The sequence below is a fragment of the Aegilops tauschii genome, chromosome 7, assembly GCF_002575655.3.
Source record: "Aegilops tauschii subsp. strangulata cultivar AL8/78 chromosome 7, Aet v6.0, whole genome shotgun sequence".
Lineage (NCBI taxonomy): Eukaryota > Viridiplantae > Streptophyta > Magnoliopsida > Poales > Poaceae > Aegilops > Aegilops tauschii.
In genome coordinates this window covers 30,181,691-30,205,660 of record NC_053041.3, presented here as the reverse complement: position 1 = coordinate 30,205,660, position 23,970 = coordinate 30,181,691, and the positions used below count along the sequence as shown (strand labels likewise).

At 48.8% G+C, this 23,970-nt stretch overlaps 2 protein-coding genes across 2 annotated transcripts in view; one reads left to right on the top strand and one right to left on the bottom strand.

Moving 5' to 3' along the window:
* LOC141026698 (BTB/POZ and MATH domain-containing protein 3-like) overlaps window positions 1-23,970 on the top strand; it is a 301,838-nt gene that overhangs the window by 240,466 nt on the left and 37,402 nt on the right. The window lies entirely within an intron of this gene.
* LOC109743390 (protein DWARF AND LOW-TILLERING) lies at window positions 19,701-22,829 on the bottom strand. The gene has a single exon (XM_020302478.3). The coding sequence runs from the start codon at window positions 22,003-22,005 to the stop codon at window positions 20,122-20,124; it is 1,884 nt and encodes a 627-aa protein (XP_020158067.1). The 5' UTR covers window positions 22,006-22,829; the 3' UTR covers window positions 19,701-20,121.

The window sequence follows — 23,970 nt, the reverse complement described above, 5'->3', positions numbered from 1 at the left end:
TGTTTTCTCGTCTTTCAACTTCCTCATAGTGACCAGCAGATATAGATCCCAAGTGACTCAAAGAATAGAGCTATGCTCCCCGGCAACGGCGCCAGAAAATAGTCTTGATAACCCACAAGTATAGGGGATCGCAACAGTTTTCGAGGGTAGAGTATTCAACCCAAATTTATTGATTCGACACAAGGGGAGCCAAAGAATATTCTCAAGTATTAGCAGTTGAGTTTTTAATTCAACCACACCTGGATAACTTAATATCTGCAGCGAAGTATTTAGTATCAAAGTTGTATGGAAGTAACGGTAACGGTAGCAAAAGTAATATTTTTGGGTTTTGTAGTGATTGTAACAGTAGTAACGGAAAAGTAAATAAGTGGAGAACAATATGTGAAAAGCTCGTAGGCATTGCATCGGTGATGGAGAATTATGCTGGATGCGGTTCATCATGTAACAGCCATAACATAGGGTGACACAGAACAAGCTCCAATTCATCAATATAATGTAGGCATGTATTCCGAATATAGTCATACGTGCTTATGGAAAAGAACTTGCATGACATCTTTTGTCCTACCCTCCCGTGGCAGCGGGGTCCTAGCGGAAACTAAGGGATATTAAGGCCTCCTTTTAATAGAGTACCGGACCAAAGCATTAACACATAGTGAATACATGAACTCCTCAAACTATGGTCATCACCGGGAGTGGTCCCGATTATTGTCACTTCGGGGTTGCCGGATCATAACACATAGTAGGTGACTATATAATTGCAAGATAGGATCAAGAACTCACATATATTCATGAAAACATAATAGGTTCAGATCTGAAATCATGGCACTCAGGCCCTAGTGACAAGCATTAAGCATAGCAAAGTCATAGCAACATCAATCTCAGAACATAGTGGATACTAGGGATCAAACTCTATCAAAACTAACTCGATTACATGATAAATCTCATCTAACCCATCACCGTGCAGCAAGCCTACAATGGAATTACTCACGCACGGCGGTGAGCATCATGAAATTGGTGATGGAGGATGGTTGATGATGACGACGGCGACGGACTCCCCTCCGGAGCCCCGAACGGACTCCAGATCAGCCCTCCCGAGAGAGTTTAAGGCATGGCGGCGGCTCCGTATCATAAAACGCGATGAATCTTTCTCTCTGATTTTTTTCTCCTAAACACGAATATATGGAGTTGGAGTTGAGGTCGGTGGGGCTCCAGGGGGCCCACGAGGCAGGCGGCGCGCCCCCACCCTCGTGGCAAGGGTGTGGGCCCCCTGACCTTGATTCTTTCGCCAATATTTTTAATATTTTCAAAAAATAAGCTCCGTGGAGTTTCAGGTCATTCCGAAAACTTTTGTTTCTGCACATAAATAACACCATGGCAATTCTGCTAAAAACAGCGTCAGTCTGGGTTAGTTCCATTCAAATCATGCAAGTTAGAATTCAAAATAAAGGCAAAAATGTTTGGAAAAATAGATACAACGGAGACGTATCACTGGGCGCTCAGCCGCTCATGGGTCATGGAAGAGCACGCGCCCCTGCCTGGCTCCATGGTTCTTTGCCGATGTCCATCCCATCTCCACGGCGTTGCCCCTGGCATCCTGCGCGCGGCCACCACCTGCTGGTTCGGCCGCCTCTCATCGGCGTCAAGACCTCGCCGTGCCGCCGCTACCTGCTGGGTCAACCGCTTCTCATCGGCGTCAAGAGCTCGCCGTGCCGCCGCTACCTGCTGGGTCGACCGCTTCTCATCGGCGTCTAGATCTCGCCATGCCGCCGCACTCTGTAGCAGCCAACAGTGGCAGGGCAACAGCAGAGGGGCGGCGCTGTCCTCCCGGGCCAAACTCGCGCAACTCAAGCTCGGCCGTCGAGGTTCGGCTGGGCCTCCTCCAATGGTGCCTCGACCCGTCCGTCTCCATGCCGTTTCAGGATCGCCACCGGCCTCCTCCAATCGCCTCGGTCTAAACTTCTTTGATGATTAATAGAGCAGTAGTACAGGCGATGTCCTTCTCCAATTCTCATGCCGCACAAGATCGTACAACGGGAGGATGTTGGTATTGGATCCCGTCTCCTCACTCTCTCCTACTGATATTCCTTTAATTTTCCCCATTACTAATCAGCCTGCTTATGCTTCGTACGCTTCAGGCCTCTGTTCTTCTTTTAACTGTTGCTGCTGCACGCACGAGCTTAGGAATTCGGACCCATTCCTCATGTTCTTAGGTATTTCTTCATTCTGAATCAATGTTCAAGCCATATGGTTCAGAGGTGTAACACTTGTTGCAACCATTTTGTTTCCTGATCGATAGCTTCGTCTGTTGGTTTCAGTCTCCAAGCTCACTGAGTTCCCCGATCATCCCCACTGAGAATTCCAGGCCGTCATCTACATGCTTGATGGAGGCATGCACACATGCAAATAATGAAACCATTATGTGTTGAGCTTGAGCATAATTACAAATTCAGCTTTTAATCCTACAAAGTTATCCCTATAGGTCATTAAACTTACTGTAGTTTCGATTTATTTTTGAAGACACTTATTCTCTTTCTCCTATTGTCTATTCTTTCTCGTGGTAAAACCACACAAATTGAGTGAAATTAGTCCGAAGGACAGCGGGAAGAATGTTCTGTTCAATTGTTAAAACCATTGATTTAGGGTCCTAATTTTTCTTAATTTAACCGGCTAGAATTTAATTACTTCCACCTTATATTTCTTTGCATACAATTAGTTTTGGTAGAAGGGCTTATATTATTGTTTTGCTCATCCTGTAGTTTTGGTTTAGCAAAGCATCAACTATTTCATCTAATCTATATCATGCTCAAGTACATTTCAGCCACTAAAGTTCAGTTCTCCTGCTTTCCAAAAGTTGGAAGTGTTCCTCAACATCCTAGCCATTCTGGTTGTTCATCTACAGGTAGACTACTTCTCTTTATTTGGTATTTCTGTCTTAGATTACTATGTATATTGTTGCATGGTCTTGCATAACACATATGTCTGTTCTATAAGGATCAATCCTTGCTTTCATCGTTTTGAGGGATCATACTTGGATATTTCAATAGCTTGAATTTCCAGTTTGACATCGTCCGGTTCGTCCTCCGTACACGATGATCTGTTGATCATGTAGATGATCTCTCTTTTGCCTTCCTTCTCCTATAGAAGAAAGCAATGTTTAGTAGTAATTTTTCGGTAGTATTTCGCTGGCTACTGCTTATTCTGTACTGTAGTGCTTGCTACGCCTTGTTTTGCAGTCTTTTCTTAGCTTGCTACTACCTGTTATGAATTAATTTCTTTAGCTTGCTACTACCTCTTCTTCTATTACCTGTTCACTTGGTACTACATGTTCTGTTTCTGTACTTTTTTCTTGTAGTGAAGACAGAGAATATGCATCCTTTTAAGTCTCCAACTATGCTATCTTCTCACAGATTAATCTCCCTGTCCTGTTTGGCGTCAAATTCTTTGTATTTCTCTTGGGATCTTGATGGACTTTATAATATTCTCTGAATTTAATCGTGCTGCAGGACCGACGGAAGATCATCACAGTGCGGCTCGAATTCATATGGACCTCCACCAATTTTAATTGAAGATCACCGTGAAATGCATACAGAAGAAACTAAAAACATAGTATACAGAGATCATTGATTCTCATAGTCACTTACCCACCAAGAAAGCTACATGATAGTTTCTTTAGTAATAGGTATATATTTTTAGTAATAGGTACTCCCTTTGTAAAGTAATATGAAAGCGTTTAGATCACTAAGTAGTGATCGTTTAGATCACTAAGTAGTGATCTAAACGCTCTCATATTAGTTTACGAAGGGAGTACATGATAGTATCCTCTTTCTGTACAGGCCCAGGAATTTTATAGGTTCAATTATTAATTATTGCACATAGTTGGATTTGTTTCTAAGTTCTAATTTGCTCTGTAACAGTAAGAATGTAGTTCTCCAGAGTTCAGTGCTACGATAAGTAATTCCTGTAGTGAGTAAATGGGTGACACTCAGATTGTCAGAATGTGCGTAGTTTTTGTATAGCATTTTCTAGGTCTGTACAACACTTTGAATCTTGCAAAGAGAGATAATTCTGAAGCTATTTCGTATTTGCTGTGCACATGCAGTTTTTGTTTTTGTTTCATGTGGTCCATCAAGAATCAACGAAATAATGTTCAGGAGTTGTTAGAACAAGACTCACCACAGGACTGAGACTAGCATGTTCAAGGCTTCAGGAACTGAAGAGAGAGAGCTCAGTCACAATTTATATGACAAAAGGAGCATGTTTATTTGTGCGTGGGAGTAAAGAGGTCCGTATTTGCAGAGCATAGTGATACCTTCAAAGCTACAAGTACAGTAGTTCAACATAGGCCGGGGACTTTCCCTGCTGCTCTAATCCGCTTGACCTGTTCAAGGGATGTTTTGTTGTTCCCGTATGGTCGATGAAAATTTACTGGAGGCTATACAGTAGGTCCTATATTTAGGATTGTCCCTATGATATGTACTTAAGGAAGGTTTTGAGGACTGAAACTCCATTGGGTGATCGCTCACGCTTCTATATATAAATGTGCATTCGAGTTGTGGTTCTTTATCTCAGCATGCAGCTTGCTCTCTTTCTTTCTTCTTTTCTTTTTTGGCAAAGTACAGTTCGCCCTTTTTACTCATTTGTGTTTGTGATGATTTTGTGTGATAGGAAGCATGATACCATTGCTACCCCGTCGGCAATGGATGTCCCACGAGTACAAGGAGAGGCGTAAATGTGCACATACACCTTCCGAGGAAACCTGGGTCGGCTCCGATGGAAAGAAAATGCAAGGCAAGATTGCACGCCAATAAGGCCACGCCCTCCATAAAGAAAGTAGAAGATCTGTCTTCAGTTTTTTGGACCCTCTTTGCACTCCCACTTTGTCCTCGAACTGGAAGAATATGCCTCATGACATAAGCTATGAATGACAGTAACACAAATCTTAGTACCAGAGTAGCAATGTGTACTTCCTACTTTGTAAAATATATATATCGATCATGTGATGAATAAATGTATGCTTTGCAATTCACCTTTATACATTACTTGCCTTATTGTAACCCCCAAATTGCACATATATTTTTCTCTAAAATCTAAATTGTTCAAATAGAAGAAATTAGCAAACTAGCATACTATGCCGTAACATATTTCGTCATGATGTATCAACGGGGCACGGCGTGCCGCCGCGCGGGCATTGCTAATAGATAGTTATGTACCTAGGAAAGATTTTTGGAAAAAATAAAAAGCAAACTATGAGAGAGCTGCAGTTCAAATTTGACCTGTTTCCTACATAATCGGCGGAAATTTGTCTTTTTCACCAGAGGTGGATCAAGACTTTTGACACCAAACCATTTGATCAATTGTGCATTAAATATGGCCTATTATTTTAGAAAATTAATGGAGTCCAATTTTGCAACAACTATATGGTAGCTCCTTCACAAAAAAAGTCATTTTGGGCACTCGGAAAATGGAAAATGAATTTGTCTAGAATTCCAAGATGCACCATTTTGCACAATATGAGATCATTTTAACAAACTATGCCATGAATGTAGCTATAAGATTGATCATTTGGCTTGAAAGCCATGAATCTTCACACTTGATAGCTTATTTCTGAGAACACTTTTTTAAAAAAATTGTTGTATTACATGTTTATTATTTTTCCTGGTAACTTTTTCACATATAAAGACACAATGCGAAGGTTTTCCAATTATTTGATATTTTTTTGAATTTTTCATGCCCGTTCAAAATGCGGTCAAAACGGCGGGCATGACCGTTCCTATCTAGCGGTTGAATCCTAGAAAACTTTTGGTGTTCCTCTGATTAAATAGATATTTGTGTACCTAGAAATGATTTTTAAGAAAAATAAAGAGCAAACTATGAGGCAGCTCCAGTTCAAATTTGACCCGCTTCCAATGTGGTACGTTGCAAAGCAAATGCCACCTAGGATCCTCCATTTGACCTGAAAATTTGTGAAGACATTCTTCTTAGTAGATGATCATCCTCAACCAAAACTCACGCCCATTGGCCATGTGCATTTCCCATACCGCTAATCAAACACTTGGCTGCTAATTCATGTTTGAGCATAGTTCGGTCTCCTTGTTGGATTCTTTTTGTTGTAATTTTCTTCCTAGCACCTACCTGGGGAGTTCCCAACCCACTAGACATGCCTATGCCGTCCAGAATGCAGGGCAATGCCACGGTCACGTGGTGACCACGCGGCGGTCATGCGAGTTTACGCGCTCTGGACTTGGGGCCCTCGGCCACCGTCCAAACCTCGACGTATCGCCACCAAACCATGTATTTCTGATTAAATATATACTTATGTATCTATAAATGATTTTTGGAAAAATAAAGAGCAAACTATAAGACAGCTACAGTTCAAATTGACCCGCTTCCTGCTGAATCGGCGGAAATTTGTCTTTTTCACCAGAGGTGGATCAAAACTTTTGACACCCAATCATTTTGTCAATTGTGCATTAAATATGGACTAGTATTTTATAAAATTGATTTGGTCCAATTTGCAACAAATATATGGTAGGTCCTTCACAAAACAAACTCATTTTGGGCACTCAAAAAATGGAAAATTGATTTTCCGTCCAAATAAAATGAAAACTCCCTTAGGCAACATTGTTTTCCATTCCAACATGCATCCTTGTGAACAATATGAGATCATTTGAAGAAACTATGCCATGAATGTGGCCATAAGATTGATTATTTGGCTTGAAAGCCATGAATCTTCACGCATGATAGCTCATTTCAGAGAACACTTTTTTAAAATAATTGCCGTATTACAAGTTTATTATTTTTCCTGGAAACTTGGTCACATATATTGACACAATGCGAAGATTTTGCAATTTTTTTATTTTTTTGAATTTTTTATGCCCGTTTCAAAATGCGATCAAAACGACGGGCTTGACCGTTCCTAGCTAGTGGTTGAATCTTGGAAAACTTTTGATGTTTCTCTTATTAAATAGATAATTATGTACCTAGAAATGATTTTTGGAAAAAAAAAAATAAAGAGCAAACTATGAGGCAGCTATTGTTCAAATTTGACCCGCTTCCTACTGAATCGGTGAAAATTTGTCTTTTTCACCAGAGGTGGGTCAAAGCTTTTGACAACCAAACATTTAGTCAATTGTGCATTAAAGATGGCCTAGTATTTAGAAAATTGATTTGGTCCATTTTGACAACATTTATTTGGTAGTTCCTTCACAAAAAAACCTCATTTTGGGCACTCAAAAAATGAAAAATGAATTTTCCGTGCAAAGAAAATGAAAACGCCCTTAGGCAACATTGCTGTCATGTGAATTGGCTAACTGTGGCTCATATTGTTTTCCCCAGGTAGCTCATGGCGAGTGATGCGGCTCATTGCTGTCATGTGAATTGGCTAACTGCTGCCTGTTAATTACTACTACTCACTGCTGCTGTATTCTCAGTACCATGCTACTTATTTTGCCTCCTGAGGTTTCTAGTCTGCTATTTCTTGCTTTCCTTTATCTTCATACTTATTATGATGGTAATTTGACTTGCAGTGCTCATGTAGGTTAATTATTAAGCATACTGTACATATTCATGAAAGTTCTGTTAGTAGGTGGATGGCTTCTAGTTCCAAATGGTATCCTCAACAAACTGAACTTATTTGAACAAGACACAACATATTCATTCATCAGTTGTAACACCAAGTTTCATCTATTAACATGGCGTTGATTTTGTGCTGCAGATTTGGAAGCTGGGAATCTAGGGAATGCGAAATTGAAGAGACCTGGAGTATCTAGAATGTGATTGCCATTGTATATGTGTTATATGATGATGTACACAATGATTCTGATATTGTATCTTTGTTGTATGATGTATCAAACTGATTCTGGCTGTTATGTGAAGTACTATGTGTGTTCTCTATCTGTTCCCATTTGAATGTTGGTGATTTATTTACTAGCAAATTGAAATTTAAAGAAAATGACCTTGACAATTGGGACTCACTTACTAGAAGAACCTGACAATTGGGACCCATCTGAATAGTGGACCCATCTTTAAAAAAAGAAATACTTGAACTGCTCAGCCAAAATGGCCATGGCCCAAAAATAAAAAGGATGCGATGTTGGGCTTGGCCCATGAAGCTAACAAAAATTGACAGAAAAATACACTAAATTGGCTGAATTAATGGGCTCGACCCATATAAACACCCAATTGGACCGGGCCGATTCTAATTTTTGACCTTTTCAATTGGTCGCGATTTTGCCATGTCAGATTGCCACGTCGGATCCGACGTGGCCTCGGCAGAGAGCTAGCGACCAAAATAGAAGGTCATGGAATCAACGACCTTTTGTTTTGGTCGTGGAATTCCACGACCTTCTCATAGAGAAGGTCATTAATTTCAGTTTACGACCGCCAGCTTTTGACCTTCTGTTTTTGGTCACAAAAAGGTCGCAAATGAAAAACAATGACCTTTCAGTGACCAATAGTGATGGTCGCAAGTTGACATATTTCTTGTAGTGAAATGTCCACAACACCTTGCAGTTTCTTCTAAAATCTCAGCCTGTCAGTGATACACACAAAAGTTGAGCAAGGAATGTGGCACCTCATGACTTCTCACCTGACAACCAACAACAGAAGGGGTGAGTTAACACAACAACATTCCAAATGGTTTAGAGATACATATATAACAAAGGCAGAGTGAGCGATGGCAGCACTTCAGTTGAATAAATCACACAGTAAGTGTGATGCTTCAAAATGGTGTGACTCATGGCTCCTGTGGTGTGACAATAACAAGCATGACCAATTGACCATAACGCAGCAAGGGCATGAAGGAAGTCGTCATGTGTCAAATTGCAGGGAGCTACTTAAGTGAGCACTAAGGCAACAACAATTGGAATAATCAAGATTAGCAAGTAAAAAATCAGTTAATTAAAGTCCCCAACATCAAAGTTGTTCCTCACTGAATCCGCGTTCTATTGTTTCTCATATAAATCAAGCTCTGCTATCTCCCAGACAAACTAAAGATGGCTTCACTTCATCCAAATAATGCACCTATATGAGAACCATAACAACTACTGGGAATATGTAAATTTGTACGAGATGGAATTGTAAGCAACACTGGCCCCAATTGATATTCCCGTTACCTCATCTGCCATTCACAGCCGTAGCACTGGCTTTTCATTTTGTCATTTCGCTGCTCTTTAGTGAGCACTACTGGGCAGTTTAGTTCAGAAGCAAGTTGTACCATGCATTGCTGCCATTTACAACAATGCAAAGCGTGATTGGCATAATAATTTACAGTAGATAATTTAACGACGAGGAGTCTAGGACACCCTCAGTAGCCCCTGAACCTGGCTTCAATGACGAGGAGTCCGGCACGCAGATTGTCTTCGGCATTGCAAGGCGGGTTCCCTTCTTTCCGAACTCCAAGATAGTCTTCAGATGTAATGATTGTATCCGGACTTGTAAACACAACTGCAGAGGATATAATATTTCACGAACCCAATCTGCTGACAACTTTTTGGGTAATATGGCATCACGCCTACTTGGTCATTATTTGCGAACCGTTGGCTAGCCCGTCGTCCCACGTCTCAAGACGTGCTTTTATTGGAATTGCCTTATCCAAGCGGAGATCGTGTCTCCCCTTTTTTTAGGGATTCTTGTTAATCCGGACGTGGGTAACCCAACCGTCACCTGGGTACAACTCCTTGGGAATAGGCATGTTTTGAGGCCTAGGAGGAGACGCTCAACATTCGCTGTCTTTATATAGGGGCACATACCCGTCTTTTTTATTTCACGCTTGCTTCTTCCTCAACCCTTGCTACCCCGAGTTCCAACACCCAGGTTTCAATCTCCACAAGCTCCGATCATGTACGGATCCAGCCGCCAAGGCCGGTGGGTGGCTTCCTCTATCACGGAGGGAGATATTGCAAAGCTTCGGGAGGCGAGGTATCTGACCGCAGAAATCCTTCATCGGCTTCCTGCTAAGGGGCAGGTTATTCCCACCCCCAGATCCGGCGAGAGAGTCGTGTTTGTGTCTCACTTCCTCCGCGGGTTAGGGTTTGCACTTAACCCCTTCATCCGAGGGCTCATGTTCTATTATGGGCTAGATTTTCATGATCTGGCCCCGGACTCTATTCTTCTTATCTCGGCGTTTATCGTCACGTGCGAAGCCTTCCTCCGAACTCCTCCGCACTTCGGCTTGTGGCTCAAGACCTTGGATGTGAAGCCGCAAGTGATAGAGGGGGAGCAGGCAGAGTGCGGTGGTGCCACGGTGAGCAAGCTTGCTAGCGCTGTTTGGCTGATAGGATCCTTTGCCAAATCTTCCGACTTATGGCAGCAGGGGTGGTTCTATATCACCGATCCCCGTGGCTCCAAATGGGCAGCTACGCCCGCATTTCGATCCAGCCCCCCAATTCAGCTCTCATCGTGGATTAATAAGGGGTTGGACTGGGGATCAACGGACAAGGTACGGGCTCTGCAAAGTCGCATCCGAAGCCTCATTGAGAGGGACATCAATATCGTCAACGTTGTTCAAGTAATGCTAGTCCGTCGGACCTTGCCGTGCCAGCGACGGCCTCTCCGCCTGTGGGAGTTTAATCCAGAAGGGCCGCGGACTCTTCAACACTTCTTTGGCACTATGCACGAAGGAATGTGGAGATTATTTTTTGAGAAACGAAAGCAGTGGCCGGACACCACCGAAGATATCGGCCTAGACTATAACCATATGGACACCCCAGTAAGTGCCCGTTCGGCGAACACCTCATAATCAGATACCCAGTGGTAAGACACTGACCGAACCATCCTTTTTAGGGCTGGATAAAGAAAGTGGAATGGATTAGGTGTCCAGCTCCCCTTCCCGAAGACGCAGCTAATCATGTGTTAACAAGGATGCTGGCCTCGGCACCATACCAGGCGCCGGCAAGGGAGGGCAAAAAGGAGAGTGAAAAGACCCGGGATGGCCTTTGTTCCGGAGGTAAGTCGGATACTGAGTCCGGAGAAATCGACCTTTCCTCGCCTGAAGACAGAGGCGAGAGAGGAGCCAGTATCCCTTCTCCGAGCAGGAGGAAAAGGGCCGCCTCCGAAGGTTGGGAGGGGCGGTCTCCCAAGAGGGGCAAGATGCCACCGTCGAGCGTCTTGGGTTTGGAAAGCGACACCGTTGAACAGCTCCAACATGGGGACAAGTCCCTGACCAAACCGTGAGTGAATCTGGGGTGCTTTGATAGCGTCCCGCTCCTCTGCCATTACCAAAGATATGCATAACGTGTCCATGCATTTTTACAGGTCAACACAGAGTTTTTCGAGGCAATCCTCTTCTTCAGGAGGTCTCCTCCCAGAGATGAAGGAAAGCGAGACGCCTGCCCCGACCTCCTCGCCCAATAAGGCGGACGACTCCGAAGTGTCATCGCGGAGGGTTTTTCTTGCTCAACAAGCTACGCAGGGGATGAAAGAGGCAGTACCCGAAGGTGGACCTCCGACCGTCCGGGATTCTGTGGCCAATAATAAAGGCCCCGGACTGTCTGGCTTGCAGCCGACGATGATTCCGGAGACAGGTGAGCGAATTCCTTCAAAGGATGACTGTGCTCCTAGAGCGGCTTCCGGAGACCCGGCGGCTCCGGACATATTGCGGGACATGTTGCGAAACGCATCTATCTCGGGGGAACAGCGTACCTTGATGGGTACAGTGGTTGAGAAGATTTTGTCCGCGAAGAGCGGATTAAATGAAGCCTTCATGAGCCTACTAAAAGGCTTCGAGGTTTGTGATATAATGTTTTCAGCTATGTTTTATTTGCAAAGGTGCACTTGTGTATAGGTAGTAGCCCCTGAGACTCGGGTTGGCTTCCACTGGGAAGCGAACGGAGGATCGAAAAGAATTATTCAAGGACTAACCTGACGAACTTGACCACAGGCTGCTTCCCCTTTGGCTACTTCCCAAACTATGGATATTGCCAAGCTGCAGCGGAAGCTTGATATAGGAGGGGATGATCTTGCGTTAATCAATATGCGTCTTGACGAGTCGCGAGGTATGTATTAATTCGGGGCAATCCCCATACACTTTTGTGGTATAAGCATGATGCTAAAATTTATATGCTGGAATATCCATGGCTGCAGATGGTGCTGCCGCCGTTGAAGTTCTTCGAGCGGAGCTGGCCCAGGCCAAGGAGCAGGCCCGGCGTAGCAATGCTGCTGCCGAAAAGGCATCGGCTGAGTTAGAGCCGAGCAAGCTGCACGGCGCCAAGACGAGGAGAAATTATCCATGATGGCGCTCGAACTGAAAAATGCTACTAGCCGCTGTGAATTTCTGGAGAAGGAGAATGAAGCCAAAACGGCTGAACTGGACAAGGCCTTACAAGAGGCGAGAGAAGCGCGGTCGGAATCGAGAGCAGCCCGTGAGGAGATCCTGCAAGCTGGGGAGATTGCAGCTGGTAAGCCATTTTTGCTACAAACTAAGTTCGGCGATCCGAACTATGCTCAGCTTAACCGAGTGTGGAGTTCTCCGGACGAGTTTTTAGACTTGCCGAAGAGTTCTTCCGATGCGGCGCAGTATTACCAAGCGCGAGATGGGTACGCCACGGAGAAGCTTTTCTGGTCACAGTTTGGCGCATCAAAGCGCCCTCTGTTGCTGAATGAACAAATGTCCCAATGGGCCGAGCTTCATAGGATATCCGGCGCTGCCATGAAGGAGGTGATAATGTGGCGAACCAGGCAATCGGACTATAGGGCGTTAACACTTTCACTTAGCCATAGGATTTTTATGGTGGGACTACGACATAGCCCCTGGTATGTACACGGCGTATTATGATACGATGCTTTACATTCTTGACCTGAAAAAGATCCCTCGTGTGACACGGAGAATCGCTAAAGATTTCAATAAGTCGTCAAGTGGTTGACCAGCTCTCGCCGCATCATGACAGTCAGTTTTCGGCTTTCTCTACTGAGGCACTTGACCAGATGAACGGGAAGCACAATCGCAGTAGTTCTCCCTTTACTACCCTAGCCGATGGAGCGGAACATAGGGTAGCAAGCACAGAAGCCGGGCAACCCAACTATTGACCCAAGACAATGATTCGGAGCTGATGCATATAAGGCCAAACTTGCGACGCCGAAGTACGCTATAGAGCTGTTCGGACTTTTGTTGGCAACTCATTTGTTCCCATACCGAGCCCCTGGCAGGCTATGCCAAGGTGTATCTGTGAACCAACCATGGGAGCTGTATTCATTGGCGAAACAACACAGATGATTAATTCGGGTACTATTTACTGGGATCTGAGTGATATGCCAATGATTACTTTATATATATATATATATGAAGACCACAACCCCGGCCATTTGACATGCTCGGGGCCGGGGGCGGAGGAAGAGGCATAGTACAGGCTCGAAATAAAGAGTGCGGTCTACAAAAAGTTATTTTGGACCTCCTGTCGCACGTCTGTGTCGCCTGTCCTCGGCGAGGGGAATCCTTGGTGGACGGAGCCCTTAGGTGAGTTTACGGATCCGGACTCCGATAGAGTCAGTTTTAGATGTTTGTCCTGTTCGTCACCTGTTTTTAAAAGGTAGTGAAGAAAAAAATAAAAAGAAAATAGATAAAAGGTGTTACGGGAATGCTTCCAGGTTTGTCTGTAATGTGCTTCCACCAATGCCCATGGTATCTTGAGTGCATAGTGATGCATGCGCGATACAAATTTTGCAGGTATACGAGGTGGGCGGCGGAAGCCGGACTGCTATTTCCGCTCTGGGAGTAGTCTATCCTCGGGTCGAAATTGCTTCTGACCCCCGGTATATCGTTGGTGAACCTCTCCGTCGTTCCTGTCGCCTGGCGGCCTCCTCCCCTTGTGTCCGGCGTTGAGCTTGCCAGCCTGCTTAAAGACCCAGCAGTTTCTGTTGGTATGATTAGCTGGTTTATCGGGGTGGCCGTGAATCTGGCAGGGTTGGTCCAATATCCTGTCGAGGTTGGATGGTTCGTCTCGGTTTGCCTTGAATGGCTTGTTCCGTTAGACCGGGCTTGGGATTGCTGAATCCGGCGTTGACCGCTATGTCGCGTGATCTTTCATTATCATTGCGGCTGTTGTAGTTGCTTCACCGTGGCTTGCCGTTGCCGTCTCGGATTTCGGAAGTGCCCGGGTCGCTGGCGCTGTTGCTTCTATGAGTGAGTCAGCTGTCTTCTCCCGCACAAAAGCGGGTCATCAGAGCAGTGAGGGCTGTCATGGATTTAGGTCCTTCTTGACCGAGGTGGCGTGCGAGCCATTCGTCCCGGATACTGTGTCTGAAAGCCGCAAGGGCTTCCGCGTCCGGACAGTCGACGATTTGGTTCTTTTTGACTAAGAACCGAGTCCAGAGCTTCCTGGCTGACTCTCCGGGCTGCTGGACAATGTGACTTAGGTCATCGGCATCCGGTGGCCGAACATATGTTCCTTGGAAGTTGTCGAGGAAGGCCTCTTCCAAGTCCTCCCAGCTGCCTATGGAATTTTCAGGCAGGCTGTTTAACCAGTGCCGAGATGGCCCTTTTAGCTTTAGTGGGAGGTATTAAATGGCGTGGAGGTCGTCTCCACGGGCCATATGGATGTGGAGGATAAAATCTTCTATCCATACCGTGGGATAGGTTGTTCCGTCGTATGGTTCAATATTGACGGGTTTGAATCCTTCGGGGAATTCATGATCCATTACTTCATCGGTGAAGCAAAGAGGGTGTGTGGCGCCTCTATGTTGGGCCACACTGCGACGTAACTCCGAAAAAGTCCATTTGCGGTTTCGGCTCGGGCGTGGCTAGGTTTGTCACGTCCAGATAGGTAGCCATCGTCGCGTGTCCGGGCATGCCCTCGCGATCCGTAGATCTATCTTGCATGTCCTGCTCTACTGTCCAAGTCCCGTCGAAGGTCGTCTGTATAGCCATGGGCTATGTTATTCTTGCCTTTACGGCGAGGTGAGGCGGTCTGGTGTTCGGCTTGAGTTGCCTCTTTATCCGGACCGAGTTGTCGACAACCTGCCGAATTGTGTGATGATGGTACGGGCTCCAACGCCTCGTCATCGAACTGACGTAGCAGTCTATGCTTTGGGTAGCTTTTGGCTGGGCCACTAAGGCCGTATTCTTCGGCAGCCTGGACTTTGGTCCATCTATCGTTGAGTAGGTCTTGGTCAGCTTGAAGCTGTTGCTGCTTCTTTTTTAGGCTTCTTGCTGTAGCAATTAGCCTACGTTTGAAGCGCTCCTGCTCGAGGGGTTCTTCGGGTACGATGAAGTCTTCGTCGCCGAGGCTTACCTCATCTTCGGAGAGCGGAAGGTAGTTGCCGTCCTCCGAACTGTCGCTGGGCAGGGCCTGTTCATCGGGGCTAGCTTGCCCGTTTTCTTGTTCCTCCTGTTCGGATCTTGCTCCAACAGGGTCTTCATTGTTTTCCACGTCGTCCGGAGTACTATTTTCTTCGGTGTCAAGATTGTTGTATGTTGAGCGACGTGACTTAGAGAGGCATTTAGGGCGCCGGCGCTTGGACCATGTCCCAGGAGGTTTATTCTCAACTGTATCTTCTTTGTCATCATCGCTAGCTTTTTTAGGTGTATCAACCATGTACACGTCGTACGAAGAGGTGGTCGTCCCACGTCCAGTGAATGGCGGATCTTGGCCTTGCTCCTTGTCGGCATCGTCGTCTATACCGTCGATGTCTTCGGAGCCATAATCAAGCATGTCGGTTAAATCCTCGACAGTGGCTATGAAGTGGGTGGCGGGTGGGAAGCAAAATTCTCCATCATCAGCCTCCAGTTCGAATCGGACATAGTTCGGCTGTGAGTCCCCCGCCAAGGACAGGCTCTTTAATGAATTTAGCACATCGCCCAGGGGCGAGTGTTGGAAGATATCTGCGGCGCTGAACTCGAAGATCGATAACCGATCCAGCTCGGCGTCCGCAGGCGTGTGTGGTTCGGAACTTATAGCCTGGAACGAGTCCGGAATTCTGTTGACGCAAATATTGCAAGGTGCTGAGTCTGTGTGCGGCTCCAACGCCACGGACTATGTGCTTCGGATGGCGTGATCTGCTCCGGATCTAAGGCCGTAGCAGTTACAGGAACCATCTCGTGAATATGGTCCGATGATAGATTTAAGTTATGTTCATCGGAGCGAGGGGGAGCGATCGCCGCGGTCTCATATCCATTGAAGATCAAGTCTCCACGGATGTCCGCAACGTAGTTCAAGCTTCCAAATCTGACCTGGTGGCCAGGGGCGTAGCTATCGATCTGCTCTAGATGGCCAAGCGAGTTGGCCTGTAGTACGAAGCCGCCGAATACAAAAATCTGTCCGGGGAGGAAGGTTTCTCCTTGGATAGCGTCACTATTGACGATCGAAGGGGCCATCGAACCTTTCGTCGACAGCACAATGGAACTCTCAATGAAAGCACCAATGTTGGTGTCAAAACCGGCGGATCTCGGGTAGGGGGTCCCGAACTGTGCGTCTAAGGTCGACGGTTACAGGAGACAGGGGACACGATGTTTACCCAGGTTCGGGCCCTCTCTATGGAGGTAATACCCTACTTCCTGCTTGATTGATCTTGATGAATATGAGTATTACAAGAGTTGATCTACCACAATATCGTAATGGCTAAACCCTAGAAGCCTAGCCTGTATGACTATGGTAATGAGTATATCCTTTCCGGACTAAACCCTCCGGTTTATATAGACACCGGGGGGGATCTAGGGTTACATAGAGTCGGTTACATGGGAAGGAATCTTCATAGTTGATCGCCAAGCTTGCCTTCCATGCCAAGGAGAGTCCTATCCGGACACGGTACAGTCTTCGACCTTCCTGTCTTCATAGCCCATCAGTCCGGCCCATTGATAATAGGCCAGATGCCCGAGGACCCCTTAGTCCAGGACTCCCTCACCACCGTCTAGACAACATCTGTCGCTACTCCTATCCAGTTGATGAAGGGATGCTGATAGTCCGGGCCTAATACCATAGACCTCGCAGCCAAACCTAACATCTAAGACCTGAGGCCCCAACCAAGCCACTTGCCGGGTATGGGGCACACACCGGTCCGGCATGCTCTCAGAGGCCTCCGCCGCCAACTACCACCACTCCATCTTCAGAGCTGTACTGACGCATCATCCTTGCTCGGTCTAGCTGCCCTTGACGCCACCACGTCGCCCAATGGCACCACCTCCCCGCGCGCGAACTGCTGAGCACGTCGCGGTCGCCGCCGATACTCCTCCGCACCATGCCGCCAAGTACCACCAGCCGACACAGCTTGAAGTCTCTAGAAGATCTATCGTGCGTAGCACCTGCCGACCAGGCATGACAAAGCGTAGCACCTGTCGGCCAGGCATGACTTGACATCTCCACCGAAGCTCCGCGCCAGACGAAGCCGCTCCACCTCCTGCCTCTGACTTCCAGCGCCTGCTCCACAAATGATGCTCCCAAGAGAGAACCGACACCGTAGTGCCGCCATCGTCCGATCTGGAAAATCAGATCCTAGGGTTTCCCCCGGAGCAGCACGAGTGGGTCGACAGTAGTTACAGGACAATGCCTTCATCAAGGTAACGGCGCAGACCGCCCCCATCGTCCGCCATCGGCTCGGTTTTCACCGGCAACTATGTGTCCCCGACTCGCAGCCGGGACTAGATTGCAGATCTCGAGATCTGCTCACCCAGCCTCAGGCCGACCACCGCCAAGCCCAGGGTCGCTGTCCCGGGTGCCCTCGTGATGCAGATCAAGACCAGGAGCGCCACCGTGATCCGAAGCCGAACCGGAGGTTGAGCGACTGCAACATGGCCGCCGTCGCCGCCACCCGCTGCGACTACAGACCCGCTGCCACACTCCAGCCGCCATTGTCCGCCATCGCCGCCAAGAAGATCAAGATCGGAGCCGCCCCATCGATCTTGAGCAGCTGACGCGCGAGCAGAAGACCGCCGCCGCCGAGCCGCTCGTGCTTTGCCCTGGCGGCGTCACCGACGGCGGCGGAGAGGAGAGTGGTGGCGGGGGGACCGGAGGAGGGAGGCGGGGACGCCCCGGTGCAGCGCGGCGGCGCTGCACGGGAGCGGGGTGGTTGAAACAGTATTATATACCACATGGAGGATGGATGAAACAGTATTATATACCACATGGAGGATGGATGAAACAGTATTTTGATTCCATTTTATTTCTGGCTCTGAACAAAGCTTACAGGCTTGAAAGGGATGGTTGAAAGCAAACATGATCTCAATAAAACCGAAATCTGCCAATTAACGACCACTGAAGTAACTAAAAGGAAATTGAAAGTATTCTATTGTAAGAACATCTAGCAACCTTCCTTGTGCGGATATTTACTTCCGCTTTCTCACCAATTGTAAAAAAAACGTGTTTTTTCATTCTGCACACTCACGTGCACTCGGGTTCTCCACAAAGAGTTTGCTGATACATTTACATACATCAAACCCAAAGTGGTTTATGCGGGTTGCTCTCATTTTACTATTGAAAAGTTGTGAACTCTGCAGCAGTTCTAGAAAATGTGAAATGTGCTCTGAACAGGCACATCACCAACAACAGCTATACAAGCGATCCTCACTATCTCTTTTTCACCAGCCATGGAACGGTGCTTTGTGACTCTGCACACTCATTCATACAGTTCAGATGCTATACACCAACGGTTATGGCTTGCTACGCTCCATTTGCATACATCATGCCCAAACTGATGTATGACTGCTCTCATTTGGAGCAGTCTGTTTTATGACTGAAATTTTGAGTGTGTACTAGTCTGTGCTAGACCTGGTGACTGGTCCACATCTCCTTGCAGTTTCTTCTAAAATCTCAGCTCGTCGGCCATACACACAAAAGTTGAGGAAGGAATGTGGCACCTCATGAGTTCTCACCTGACAATCAACAGAAGGGGTGAGCTGACACAGCAACATTGCAACTGGTTTAAAGATACATATATAACAAAGGCATAGTGAGCGATGGTGAGAACTTGAGTTGAATAAATCATACAGTAGGTGTGATGCTTCAGAATGGTGTGACTCATGGCTCATGTGGTGTGACAATAACAAGCATGACCAACTGACCATAATGCAACAAGGGCATGAAGGAAGTCGTCATATGTCAAATTGCAGGGCGCTACTTATGTGAGCACTAAGGCCACAACAATTGGTTCAGTTAATTAAACTCCCCAACACCAAAGTTGTTCCTCACTGAATCCGTGATCTATAGTTTCTCATATAAATCAAGCTCTGGTATCTCCGAGATAAACTAAAGATGCCTTCACTTCATCCAAATAATGCACCTATATGAGAACCATAACAACTACTGTGAATATGTAAATTTGTATGAGATGGAACTTTAAGCAATACTATTGGCCCCAATTGATATTCCCATGATCTCATCTGCTACGCACAGCCGTGCTAACAGAAGGAACAAGTGCGCCTTTTCATTCTGTCATTTCGCTGCTCTTGATGAAGCTTAGTTCAGATCAAGTTGTACCCTGCATTGCTGCAATTTTACAACAATGCAAAGTGTGATTGACATAATCTCACTCTACCATTTCACTAGAACTAGAGTGAGTTCTCTGAATTTCTTCAGTCATCTCCATCTCTCTGAAACACAGCATGGGATACAGACAAGAATAACAAGAGTGAAGTTCTCTGAATCTGTTCTACCTGAATTCTGGAACAATTATGCACACAGAATTCACTGCTTTTCTCCATGGGAATGGGATTCAATCAATTCAGACAAGAACACGTTTCAGATGTCACAAAGATTGTACATACACAACATGGAGCATGGATGAAATAGACTTATCGATGATTCCATTTCATTGATGACTCTGATCAATTCAAAGGTTACAATGGCTGAAAAGAATGTAATGGAATGAATGTATTAATAATGCTGTGAACTGTCCCTGCTGCTTCTTCTTCTACAAGCAGCTGAATCTTGCAGGGATCCTAGCTCAACAGCCAAAAGAATGAAGAATTATTACATATAGCTAGCTAATAACAATTGAATCTTTTTCTCCTATCATATCACTGTAAACCAAAAGAGAAAAGCTACTACATCTTTGTTGATGGTGGTGATGAATGAATGAATGTATAAAAGAATTTGGTCAGATTGTATTATGAACTAACGAATGAATGAGTCTCAGCAAAAGAACCACTGAAAAAGTTCAGTTCTTTCCTCTTGGCTTCACTTGGCCTCCTCCTCCTGTTCAGCTCTGCAGAGAGTGTGACGCGGTGGTGGACGCGGACACGGTCGCGCTGCCTCCTGCGCCGTCGCCGGCCGGCGCCCACGCCGTGACGGTGTAGAGCGGGGTGTCGAGCCAGTGGAGCGTGAGCCCCTCGCCGTCGCCCTGCGGGTGCACGGCGTACTTGCCCGGCGCGAACATCCTGGCGATCATCCGCCCCTGCATCGCCTCCCGGTCGCCGATGCCGGCGCTCCGGAACCCGCCGTCCTCCATGCGCCGCCGCCACCCGGCGAAGCTCTCGTGCCGCTCCGACCTGTCGGGGCCCTCGAACGCCACCGCGTTGCGGATCTCCCGCGCGAACATCTCCTCCGCCTTGGCCCTGGCCGCGCTCGCCGGCGGCAGCCCGGCCGCGCCCACCGCGTCGAACGCCGCGGCGTAGTGCTGCAGCGCGCGCGCGAACCGCGCCTCCCATCGCCCGGCGTTCAGCCCCGCCGCCTCGTGCTCGCCGAGGAGCAGGACGGCGGCGCTTGTGCTGCGCACGAGGCCGAGGAAGTCTGACAGCGCGCCGCCGGTCTCGTCGCGGAGCAGGCGGTGCGCGGCGAGGACGCAGTTCACGGCGACGCGCTCGCCGCGCTTGACGTGGAGCATCCAGAGGCGCACGTCCTCGAGCCGGTCCACCACGGCGTGGAACTCGAAGGCGAGCCCCAGCCCGGCGGCCACGTGTGCGAGACGCGCGCCGGTGTCCTGCAGCTCCTGTCTCGACGAGCCGACGCCGGTGATCCGCACGTGCGCCGGCGGCTGCGGCGTCCGCGTTGCCAGGCTCTGCAGGAGGCTCGGCCACTGGAGCCCTTGCTTGATGTCGAAGTCGATGATGTGGACGCGGTCGTGGCCGTCGAAGGCGCGGAGGAGACGCTCGTTGAGCGTGAAGTGGAGGAACCTCGGGATCGGGGTGACGCTGTTGAGCACCCGCAGCGCCAGGGCGTCGTCGTCGTCGTGGAAGGCGCCGTCGGTGAGCTCGCGCGGCGGGGTGACGTCGAAGACGTGCGGCCACATGTTGGCCGCGCGGAGCGCGAGCGCCTCGGCGAAGCAGGCGGCCACGCGGTGCAGCGGCGTGGGCCCGGACGGCGAGGCCGCCTCGCCGAGCCGCGCCAGGTAGTAGTTGGCGGCGTCGTGCTGGCAGCCGGCGAGGGCCTCGGCGCACGCGGTGAGCGCGCCCACCAGCTCCAGCGCCTCCCGCTCCGCCTCGGGCACCACGAAGCCCCTCACGCCAGACGGCTCAACCGGCAGCATGGCCGACGAGCCGCCGTCCGTGCCCGACGAGGACGACGAGTGGGACGGCGACTTGCTGAACTCCTCCTGCTTGGCCGCGGCCAGCGACGAGGGCCCCGCGGCGGCCGCCATGCCGTGCGGGAACGCCGCGGCGCTCGGCACAAGAAACACCTTCTGCTCCTCCGCCACCACCTCCTCCTCCCCTCCCCCCTCCCCGGCGGCCACCTGCATCATGGCCGCCGGCCCTGCAATGGATTGATGGAACCATACCTCGTCGCCGTCGCCGCCCATCCGCGTCCGCTTGGCGCGGACGGCGGGGGCGCCATACTCATCCACCGCCTCCTCCTCGTGCGCGCGCTTGACGGCCCCGCCCCGCCTCTCCCAGCCGCCGGAGTCGGCGACGACGGAGGGCTCCGGCTTGGCGCCCCAGGACACGGCCTGGGTGACCGGCGGCGCCGGGTGCGCCCGGAAGGAGCAGGTGCCGTTGCCGCCCCGGCCGTCGCCGCCCGGCACGGCGCGCGGGGCGGCGCCGGGGACTGCCGAGTCGCCGCGGCCGCCCCGCTTGGAGAAGCCGCATGGTAGTCGCTGCGCCGTGCTCATCTGATGCCTGGACGACAAGGAGGAGCAGCCTGCCAACATCCCTGAGACGGGCGTCACCAGCGGATGCAGCAGCGCAATGTAACTCCTCCTTCTCCTCCTCTGAACTTTCTTCTTCCTCCTCTGCTTTGCTGATCACACTCTCACTCGCTCTCAAGTCACTCTCTGCTCGAGCTTCAGTGAGGATGATGGATGATGGATGGATGAATGTGGATCGAAAAACAGGGGAATGTTGGTGTTCTTGGAACGAATTTGTCAGTCCAAAGAAAGAAAACGAGAGAAAAAGAAACTGAAAAAAGAATGTAATATGTTTGTGTATCTGCTGTATATGCAGGAAAGAATTTCAGTGGTGGTGTTTGGACTCTGCAGAAATGCCGCTTAGTACAAAAGAATCAACGAATCGTTAGGGAGAAATTTAGAAAGAATGGCCTATAACATCTACGAAGGAAGAAGAAGGTCAATCAGAAGCTGCCGGGCACTCTCTGCAGAGCCTCCTCGCCGGCGACGACGGCGGCGAGCCCCAACACCTCCATCAATTTTTCTTCCCCAAGATCAAGATAGATAAAAAAACAGAGAAGAAATCCTACAAGAAAAATCTAGGATGGATGGGTGATGGATGCGATGCGGATGGGGATGGGGGGTTGATGATGATCCTATCTCCTACGGGGATTTGGTGGGTGGATGGGGGGTTGGGTTCTTGTCGCTCTTGTATCCTACACCACACTGTTCTTACCTCCTCGCCATGGACGATCCTCTCTCTCTCTGCTCTCACTATCCTATCCCTCTCCTCACTCTCTGTAACGGTGGCTGGCTCTCACTCCTCTTCTGATGATCTCACCTCCACTCTACTACCTATTGGGGAGGGGAGGAAGAAGAAGCCCGGGGAAAAGGAGGAAACGGCCTCGACAGCGGGCGGGAACCCCGAGGCGCCGCGCTAAGCCGTCGGATGGAGCACGGACGGCGCAGGGGATCTGACCGTTGCCTCGCGTCCGGTCAATGTGACCGTTGCGGGTGCTGGGCCGGGCTGTCAGCCGGAGGGGCGGGTGCGGCTCACGTGACCTGGCCCGTCCGTTTCCTACCGTTGGGGCGCCCACCACCGCACGGCGCACGGGCGGGGCGTGGGTTGGGGTGGCTGCCGCGTGGGGCCCGCGTTCGGCAGGGACGGCCGAGATCGCCTTGCGTCGCGTGGATCGCACGCCGCGCGGGAAAGTTGACGGGGTCGCCGCGACGTGTGGCGCCATGTAGGCCGCACGCACGCACGCACGCGTGGCTTCTGGTCGAAGGAAGGTGGCTGCCACCGTCGTCGGCGGAAATGACAAAATACGCCAATGGCCGGCTAATACGTTGGGCAGACAGTAATGGCGAGTTGGGTAGTACAGCGAGTGCACGGTGGCAGCAGCCAGCGCTGGGCTGTACGGACGGCCCGTGTGTGTCCGGCCATGGCCCTGTTTCCTCCACGCTCAACGGAAAGAGGAAATCTTGTAGTACAAATTAGCAATCTAAACGCTCTTACATACATTTCTTTATAAAGGGAGTGCTACATAGTAGCGTGCTTATTCAGAGACATCCACATTTAAGTGTCGCTGTAACTAAACTTGTGTTATACTAAACCAACGACATTTATTTTGTGCAAGGGAGAGTACTATAGCAGAGGCAAATAGGATTTCGCCAAAAAAAGGGAAATGAAGACAAAAAGAAAAGGGCCAGAAGTACATCGCAGTCCCCGATCCTGCCTTTTGATGATGTGGAGCGAACCTCGAGACGTTGTTGCTCTGATTTTTCACGGCACAAAGCTTCATCGTAACAAGAACTAGTTACGGGTTTACCAAGATGTTCACATGCTCCGCAGAAACAACGCGTCAACCCTTAGATTTGAAAGAATGGCGTGGACGCATCATATAGGTTCAGCCGAGATTTTTGACAAGATTTCTCTAAACCCGATAATGACTGAGGGCCGAAACACACACGATGTGTAATTCATCATAAAAGAAATCTTATTCACAATTC